Source organism: Thunnus albacares, chromosome 12 (assembly GCF_914725855.1).
Source record: "Thunnus albacares chromosome 12, fThuAlb1.1, whole genome shotgun sequence".
NCBI classification, from domain to species: domain Eukaryota; kingdom Metazoa; phylum Chordata; class Actinopteri; order Scombriformes; family Scombridae; genus Thunnus; species Thunnus albacares.
Window position 1 is genome coordinate 24,312,189 of NC_058117.1, and position 9,947 is coordinate 24,322,135.

The window sequence follows — 9,947 nt, forward strand, 5'->3', positions numbered from 1 at the left end:
GCAACTGCAAAGATAAAATCAAAGTAATAAAATAGGAAGTGCTGTAGGCTAGGGAGTGAATTATGAAGGATCATTATATGATTTTATCTTAAGGTGGACTGTTATTGTGTTGGAAACCCCCCGATGAAGTGTTACCGATTTTTTTTTTTAATGTCGTCATTTTTGTTTTAATATCTCAACCACCAGCATTACTATCAACACAGATCTAAATATGCTAAATATTTGTCATCGCTATTACTCACATACTCTGAGATTATTTGTCTGCGTTGCCTAGCGACGGCGGCAGTTTCCCTTGACAACCGGGTTTATTTACTGACCGATCTGACGTGATTCCTGACCGTGTCGAAAAAAAAAACTGCCCGAGAGGGAGAAAAGTAGCTATCACATGCACATTCTCACAAGATTGCTTTAATTTCATTCCGCCATTATTATCTATAGACTGAAATGTCACAGCTGGCGCATTGTGTGTGTGTGTGTGTGTGTGTGTGTGTGTGTGTGTGTGTGTGTGTGTGTGTGTGTGTGTGTGTGTGTGTGTGTGTGAGGGTCTGTCATAGGCTACTTTCGGGGACAAATTTCAGTTTAAAGACCAGTTAAATGGGGACGGCTTGTTCAATTGGGAAGAAAATCCGTGTCCCTAATTAGTAAATGAAGATTTTTGGGTCAATGGTTAAGGTTATAGTTAGGGTAAGTCCCCAGCAAATGAATGCAAGTCTATGTAATGTCCCCAAAAGTGACCTAGAACAAAATGTGTGGTGTAGTGTGTGTGTGTGTGTGTGTGTGTGTGTGTGTGTGTGTGTGTGTGTGTGTGTGTAGAGTCCTGTAAAACAAGAGCATTCTTGAGTTTTGAAATACCACAGTTTGTAAACCAGATTGTATTAAAGGATGGCTTCATCATTTTTCAAGTCTGTCTTAAAACAGCAGTCAGGAGCCCAAATCAGCATTAAAATAGGGTTTTCTTGCCACAATGAGTCCTCCTTTTCATACTGACCATTAGAAGAACCCTTCATAATGCACTTAAAATGTATTATATATTAATTATTATGGATTGTTAAACTGGATCAAATATACAATGTTTGGCATCAATGGATGCATATGTAGATTTTGTTTTGTTTGGATGTTGTGTTTTGTGCTTATGGGGCTGTGTTTGTATATTTGTTGTATTTCTATGGTCGAACATCCACTGGAGTGTCGTTTGTAGGCGTTTTATGTTTATGTGTGGGTGATGTTGATGTGTTGTGCTGTGTGTTGGATGATGGTTGGTTTACATGCCGGATTGTTTGGTTTGTTGTTGAGGAATGTGTCTGACTAATTCCATTACGGGTGGGTCATATAAATGGCCGGACATGAAAATAAAACTATTCATTCATTTATATGTACTTTTATTTAAGTAGGATCTTTCATACAGGACTTTTACATACTTCTACTACTTGCTGTGTTGGTGCTTTTAAGTTCTAAGCACTTTTACTGAAGTGCTCTACTTAAATGCATTTTTAGGTACTTTACTTGAGTTTTTTTCATTTGATGCTACTCTATACTTCCACTCCACTACATTTAAGAGAGAAATATTGTACTTTCTACTCCACTACATTTATCTGGTTGGGAACCACTGGACTAAACTAGCTAACTGTGTATGAAGTAGTTGAAACTAGCTCCAACTCCAGCAGCTACAACACTAACATGCTGCTCTAACACTGATGCTTCAGTATTAATAATCTAATGATGTCATATATAATAATGTATCAGTCAGAGGGACCAAACTACTACTTTTACTGCAATACTTTAACTACATTTTACTGCTAATATTTATGTACTTTTACTGAAGTAGGATTTTTCATGCAGGACTTTTACTTGTAATGGAGTATTTTTACATTGTTGTGTTGGTACTTCCCTCCTGTATAACCTCAGGTGCCCATAGTGTTACTTAATTCACAAAACAACACACTAGTTGACTAAAACTAAATATTTGTTTAGTTTAATTATTTTCTCGTACAGCATAACTATCAACAAAAAAAAATAAATCTAATCAAAATAAAGTAAATATCCAGAATTATCAAACAATATTAATTATTATTGATAAAACAACAACCAAACTAACAAGAAGCTCCTAGGTACAGTGTGAATACTTCTTCCGCCACTTGATATCTGTGATGTTAGATGAAACCATTTAGTGTTTAGTAGTTTTATATTTTTTTATCTTTACCACCAGATGGCGCCAGATTTCAATTAAAGGCCCTGGCCGTGACGCGCTGGTATCCGCGACATTTTTCACGACAGAAACGTCAGTTTTCGGACAACCTGCAAGAAGGAAACATCATGGCGTCGGGATCGGGAGAGCAGTCCACTGGACACGATGCAGAATTGGATGAATTATTGGACAGTAAGGATTCACTTTAAGTCATTACATCGATCTCAACATTAACGACAGTATGGGTGTTTTTGTTGTTAAAAAAACGGATGCTGATTGAGCTTTAGGACGTCTCTCTCTCTGTGTATGTCACGTTGGATGTGGACAGTTGGCTCCCAAATGTTGTCAAACTAGTAACTCAAGTTATCATCAATAATCTGTTCAGTTGGCACAATTATTCAACACGACATCAAGTAAAAAAAGTCGTTGTTGTTGTCTTTATGATGTTATTGTGAACATGAAGCTGGCTGTCATCCATCCTCACCCACCGAGCGGTTTGCACACATAATGTCCGTGCCCTTGAGTTTTCTTTTTGTTTAGATATAATGTAAACCCGACGATGTAAAATGGCGACTGAACTGTCAATCAAAGTATTAATGTTGTTGTGTTCACTCGGTATGATGGTGTGTTACTGTGCTCTCAGTTGGCAGCGGTGGAAGAAGTATTCAGATTCCTTACCAAGTACCATTGCAGCAATGTATTGGTAACTTACTAGCAGCAAAATGTAGTTTAAGTATTGCAGTAAAAGTAGTGGTTTGGTCCCCCTGACTGATATATTATTAAATATGACATCATTAGATTATTAATACTGAAGCATCAGTGTTAGAGCAGCATGTTACTGTTGTAGCTGCTGGAGGTAGAGCTAGTTTCAACTACTTTGGATGCACAAATGAACATTGAAACAAGTTTCTTTTTCCAAATGAGTCAAATCAAGTAGATATCTTTCAACGTTACAGTCTTTTTAGTGCCAAAGTCCATCTTTTTGTTGCTGCACTTCCACTGCACAAACTTGAAAAACTGTGAACCTGTCCTTTAAAGACTGTAGTTTGTGGCGCTATATTTGTATTGCGTTATAACGTCCACAACTGAAATGAGCACCATAAAGTACAAGCCTCAAAATGAATGTAAATTTAAATCAACAACCTATTTTAACCTCAGTGAAGGTACAATTTATTATTTTTTTGCAAAGTTGCTGTATTAGATGGTTCTCACTATTGGTTTACCTTATGAGGCTCCAGGAGGTATCAACCGCACAGCTCCCACCTATTATAAGACCCCAGCGCTAGTATCACTCATCTCCCTTTTTTTCACTCAGCCACCTTGAGAACAGATCATCTGCGAACTTCGTTAAATAAATAAACTGGCAACTAAGTGTGAATTATATGGCTTTACTTTACTTTATGTTGGTTTTTTAAATCTAAACTTAAGACCTATCTTTTTACAGTTGCTTTTAACTAATTTATTTATTCATTATTCGTTTCTTACATACTTATGTTTCCATTGTTTTAATGTTTTTATGATTTCTAGCTGTGCATTTTGATCTGCTTGTTCTTACTTGTCTTGTTTTTCTGTATTTCAGTGGAGCACTTTGAGTTGCCTTGTGTAGGATAAGGTGCTATATAAATAGCAAATAGCAATGTCTCTTTGGCGTTATAGTAGAGGTGTGATGAGTAGTAATTCATTGAAGGATGGAAACCTAATTTGCAGCATTTTTTTAGAAGTAATTTTGAAGCAAAAATGCCAAAATTTTATTGTTTCCTTCCATCTTCTGAAATAGTAATATCTGTCCTCTATGATAGTAAATTGAATACATTTGAGTCTTAAAGAAGCACGAGAAGATGTCACCTTTGGGCTCTGTGAAATTGTGATTAATATTTTTCAGGATTTTCTGGCATTTTTTAGAGAATCTTTAATGAAAATGATTGCAGCCCTGGTATGAACTCATATTGATATTAGTTGAAACATGAAAACCAGAAGTTGAGCTGTTGTCCCACCTTACCTTTGATTCATAATAATAAAGATAAAATCATCTTTCTTACAGCTCCCAAAGCTGCAAACACCCATTGAACTGCTCCAAAGTGGCCCTATAGCATAAACCAGGAACACTTGTTGCCACAGCAGAACCAGTGAAAAAAATAAAAGCTATGATGGGGCGACTGTTTAACTTTTGGACGTAGTAAAATCAGTTGGAATATGTTGCATGGGTTGTTTGGAGACATTTGCTGGACATAGGAATAAGTAGATAATTACTGAATTCTCACATTTGGGTGAATATCTTTGAAGGTAACCAGGGTGTTTCTAATGTCGTCTCTTCCTTTCAGGTGCGTTGGATGACTTTGACAAGCCGGCTGCCCCTCCAGCCCCTGAACCTGGAGCTCCTTCCTCCTCAGCCAACAGTGGAGCAGAGAAGGTTTGTGTGGTGATTTTTTTTTTAATGCTCACATCTCTCCTTAAAAAAAAAACAAAAAACTGTAAAATTTGTGCAAACGGGAGAATCCTAAGGGAGACGTTTTGTTATTGAAGTCTTTAAACATCATTTTTAGTAAAAGAAAACCATATCTTGATAGATCTTTATCTAGTCAGACTATTCCAAATTGTTGTCAGCAATTCTATATCTTGTTTTCTGAAAGATTCAAAGTATTAAATGAGTTGCTTGTCATTACTCCTCACCTTGGTTGGTCGGTTGTTGGTTAGTTTTATTACTTGTTTAATGGTGCTTGTGTAACTTGCAAAGCTTGCATTTGATTTATCAGCAAAATTGAGTCCAGTAAACTCCACTCCATAAGTTCATTGCTCATCATAAAGTGCTTTCTCAGTTGCAGGGGCATTTTGTAGGGGGTAGGAACCATAATTGGAGCTTGTGGATACTATTCTTCACAGTCAATAAGATTTCCAGTTCCAGACTTCTTGAAAGAGCGCCTGTTATGCAAAGGGGTTATCTAGAACTTAAAAGAAACCGCAAATTTTAAAAGCAGCCAGAGAAGAAAGTTTGATACAATTAGGTGCTCTTAGTCTTTCCCTATTTCTCTAGAAAAACCTTCACATGTTTTCTGTCTGTCTGTATAGCCGCCTCTGCTTGAGGACTGCAAGCTGTTTGAGGCTCTCTTCGAGGGGGACATGGCTGCCCAAGCCAAGGAGGAGTGGGAGAAAGCCATGACTGAGCTGGCCCAGGAGGAGCCAGACCTACTCCAGCACTTTCAAAAACTGTCTGAAGCTGCAGGCAAAGTCGGTAAGGTCTACACTTTTTTATTATTTGTGATTTACATGCGTTCGTCCGCTTACCGTTTTGTTCCCGTGCCCTAAATGTTATCCCCGTGTTCTATGTAGGCACTGACACCGCCTCCCAACAAGAATTCACTTCCTGTCTTAAAGAAACCCTCCGTGGCCTGGCTAAAAACGCAGACAACCTGCAGGTGGATCAAATGAGAATCAAACTATTGATTTTCTTATGAGCGATGCAAACATAAAACACGTTACTGACTATCGGATGTGTTTTTTTCGTACAGTCCACAGGACTAGCTGGAGACGATCTTGTCAAGGCTCTAGAAGGCCTGGGATTGGATGAGAGTGGGGAAGGGGGCGGTGAGGAAGGAAATATCCTGCCCATCATGCAGTCCATCATGCAGAACCTTCTCTCTAAGGAAGTGCTTTATCCATCTCTCAAAGAGATAACTACCAAGGTTTGTGTGTTTTTAATAGAACTACCGTTGTCTCCAGTCTACTAAACCAGGGCTACTCATAACCGTCTCTCCTCTTCACAGTACCCAGAGTGGTTGGATGCCAACAAGCCAGGCCTTAGCTCAGAGGACTACCAGCGCTATGAGCAGCAGTCCAAAATCATGGGAGAAATCTGTAAGCACTTTGAGAAGGAGGAAGAAGCAGCCGGAGATAAAGAGAGCAAGTTCGAGAACATCATGGACCTGATGCAACAGGTGAAACAACACCGTCTCTATTCACTCAGTCTGCATGTTTGAATATTTAAATGTGAACGTTACAGAGAAGGAACCAGAGTCAGTCAACATGCAAGTTGGTTTCTACAATGTTTTTTTTTTTTCTTGTGCTTCTTAAATATTTGGATTGTGAAAAGCATTCAGCCATCACTGCAGCTGACACACTGCAGATCCCGCCGCTGTCACCGGGAAATGTCTTATTGAGTAGTGCTTACACGATGCAGACATCACACATTAGAGTGCTGCTACTACTGCAATGGGAGCCTGCAGCAGTGGATGATATGGCCTGCAAACTGATGTCTTTGCACTCATTGGAGATAATATCACTTTTACTTGCAGCTACAAGACCTGGGCCAACCACCGAAAGAGCTAGCAGGAGATGCGGTGAGTTTGCAGTCTCTCAGTCAGAACAGTATTTTGATTTGTATTAAGATAAATACAACAAAAACACAATTTATATATATTTGACATTATTGAATAGTAGTTTATAATGATAATAATAATAATATTTGATACTTATATAGCGCTTTTCAAGAAGTTGCTTTACACTGTACAATAAGGAGTGGTGTTAATAAGACAAACAGCAGATAACATGACGAAGACACACAAGGATGGATGGATGGATGGGGGAGAGGGGTCTTGAGGGATCTTGAGGGATCTTGAGGCAGGATTAGAAAGCAGTGGGGGACTATGAGTCTCTGATGTCTTTGGGCAAGGAGTTCCAGAGCCTGGAGCTGCCCTAGAGAATGCTTTGTCCCCAAAACTGTAGAGGTTGGACTTGGGGGTGGAGAGAAGGCCAGCAGAGATGGATCTGAGGGACCGAGAGGGTTGGTAGAAGAAGAAGAGGTCCGTGAGATATGCAGGGGACCAGTTGGTGAAGGGTCTTGTAGGTGATAACCAGGATTTTGTAGTTGATCCGGTAAGAGACAGGAAGCCAATGGAGCTCTGTTAGGACTGGGGTGATTTGTGTGAGTAAGAAGTCGGGCGGCTGCGTTCCGGACCAGTTGGAGTCTGTTGGCGGAGCTAGCGCTGCTGCCGTAGAGGAGTGAGTTGCAATAGTCAAGATGGGGGGAAATGAAGGCGTGGATGAGTGTTTCAGCAGCAGGGTGTGTAAGAGAGGTCCTGATCTGAGTTTATGTTTCACTGCTGTCCTCGATAAAAGAAAATATAATATCTGGGTTAATTTGTTCAAGAATACAATCATGCATACATAGTTTCAAATGCTAATCTCAGGAGATGATGTTGATCAATTTCTTAGCACAAAATGAACACAAATATAGTATTTAGTAATAGTATTGGATTAGGAACAAACATGTGAAGGAGGTTTTGTACCTTAGATGGTTTAGACTAGGAATGGACAATATTTTACATTGCAATAACTGATATGTATCCTGATGAAGTATATTTTCTAGAAAAATAAACTTACAAACTAGACAAAATAACCAGACAGGGTTGACGGTTTTCAGCTAATACAGCAAATGAAATACCAGAAAATTAAAGGAACTTCATCACATTGACGTAAAACACTTTTAAAAAAAACAATATTGCTATAAAGAAGTTGTTCATTGGTTTACAACATTGCCCTCAATGACCCAGTCTACCCATAGACATGAAAGGAATAACCACCACGGTATGACCAGTATGACATTGTATGTATTGTCATTTCACCCAAACCCAGTTTAGACATGACATCATTCTTCTTCTTTCTTCTTCCCCTCCAGCCTCCCGGCTTTAACTTCGACATGGAGTCCCTCAATCTCCCAGGAGGCACTGGGGCCGGGGCGGCGGAGCAGTGCTCCATCATGTGATGAGGTGACAGGGCGGTCCATCAGAGTCACCGGGGGCGAGGATCACTCTGTGTGCGTCAGCGACAGGGAGAGAGTGATGGAAGGGTGACAGAGTGTGAAGCAAAGGTCAGGCGGGAGTGTGACCAGACCGTCGACACCGTTTTCCCTCAAAGTAGAAGCCGTGTGGAGGAGGAGGAGGAGGAGGCAGGAAATAAAAACCACCAGGAACCACACATACACACACAAACACACTCTCTTCTGTCTAAAATCACCGAACGCACAACTGAGATTTTAACATCTCCGCGTTAATTTGTAAACGGTCGCCACAGCTTCTACACGGTTTGATTGTTAACTGCATTCCTTTTGAAATGAAAAAAGACTTTCTCCAAGTTTTTTTTACAATACTGTTTAGCCTCATGGTGAAATCTGTCAAACCACTTCACGGGTATAAACGGTGCCTTTGCAACTGCACTCTTAAGTTATTATTTTAGGCCTCATCATAAGGTGGAAGTTCTGCTATCCTTCAGCTAAACACGCAAGATTGTAGTTTTAAAGTGGTGTGAATTTGCAATATTATGACATCCCTGGTTTACACCAAGCTAGTGATCCGTTAATGTAGTTATTTCATTCAATTTTAACACTCACCTGTCTCTGCACAGGCTGTACAGGAGTTGACTTAACGAGTTAATGATTTATTAACGTGTAAAGAAACTGGAAAAAAAAGAGAGTAAAGTAAAAAAAGGAGTGTAAGTTTGTTAATATTTAAAGAATTAAAAAAAAGATTAGTGAGCATTGAACGCCTCATGAGAGGTTCCCAGCACCTACTGTAATTCAACCAGCTAATGTTTCCATTCCCCGAGTGATAACCCCCCAATTCCCAGGTATTGATTTGAAGTGATTGAGATGATGATTTCCGGATGCCTTTGCTGTGGTTACAGTGATCATTATAGTGTAGAGTTACTGTGCAAAGTGCTTCCCCCTGTGATTCCCAGTGTTTTTTTTTAATGTGCAGAGTGATGTTTTCTCTAATTATGGGGTCCCTGTTGGGGAAGATAAACACTTCCAGGAGTGTTTACTATCTGATAGCATGTATGTACTTTGGTACCTTCTATTAAAAGTACATCATGTTTCCCTGCAGAGAAAAACATGTTGCCAGCGGAAAGGTAGACCACTTAACACATCACATTGTATCAGATTAGTTGAGAAACATGTCCATAATTCATGCAGATGCACTGTTGGGTAAGACAAAACAGCCTGATGTTAGCACATTTTGCCTGTAGTTGTTTGTTTACTCCAGCAGCCACTTTTCACCGGATGCTCTTTCCAGTAGACAAAGGTTTAGCCACCGTGACTATAGAGACAGGTCTAGAAATCATGCAGCATAGCAGCTGGTCATCAGCACATCGGTAACTGTAAAATAAAGGGGTACTGAAAGGATTCAGTCAGCCATGCACTGAAAAGAGATCAGATTTACATCACATGCAGCTGAAGCTGCTGTGGAGGTCCCTGTGGTTTTCATCATGGTGGGATGCGATCTATTCAACTCTCAGGGCCGACACAAACAGGCCCAGAGCAGTGGTTAAAAAATAAAAAAAAATGTGACCTGTTATTGACACTATTTTTTTTTGTTTGTTGTACTTTGTAAATATATCAAATAAAAGAATTATATAATGCAAATTAATGTTGTGTATTATTATTATTATTATATTAGTTAGTGGTGCAAAAATAATTAAGTAGATTTATTCAGGTGCTGTGCAATTTTGAGGTACTTTTAAGTGTTTCCATTTTTATGCTGTTTTATCTCTATTTCACTGTTTCAGAGGTAAATGTACTTTTTACTGCATACGTTTATTAGACCAGTATAGTGACTAGTTACTTTCCAAAGTAAGATGGTGCATTAATATAGATTAAACTATGCAACAGTATATAAAGTTTATTTGTCATTTCAACTGTAAGATATACATTTAAATGAAATACTGTCTCTAAACCAGAACATAAAACTGGGAACGAGTCAAACAAGACAGA

The 9,947-nt window shown here is 39.1% G+C and overlaps 1 protein-coding gene across 1 annotated transcript; it reads left to right on the forward strand.

Moving 5' to 3' along the window:
- The first annotated feature begins 2,268 nt into the window (after positions 1-2,268).
- Positions 2,269-9,603, forward strand: pex19 (peroxisomal biogenesis factor 19). The gene is made up of 8 exons (XM_044368783.1): positions 2,269-2,377; positions 4,507-4,595; positions 5,252-5,414; positions 5,513-5,598; positions 5,692-5,865; positions 5,947-6,117; positions 6,475-6,519; positions 7,857-9,603. The coding sequence occupies exons 1-8, from the start codon at positions 2,314-2,316 to the stop codon at positions 7,941-7,943; spliced, it is 879 nt and encodes a 292-aa protein (XP_044224718.1). The 5' UTR covers positions 2,269-2,313; the 3' UTR covers positions 7,944-9,603.
- The last annotated feature ends 344 nt before the right edge of the window (positions 9,604-9,947 follow it).

Bases quoted from the DNA above. Each gene is read 5' to 3' on its own strand.
- pex19 (XM_044368783.1), top strand. From the start codon at position 2,314: ATGGCGTCGGGATCGGGAGAGCAGTCCACTGGACACGATGCAGAATTG. The intron at 5,415-5,512 runs GTAAGGTCTACA...TGTTCTATGTAG, and splicing joins TGAAGCTGCAGGCAAAGTCG to GCACTGACACCGCCTCCCAA. The intron at 5,599-5,691 runs GTGGATCAAATG...TTTTTCGTACAG, and splicing joins AAAACGCAGACAACCTGCAG to TCCACAGGACTAGCTGGAGA.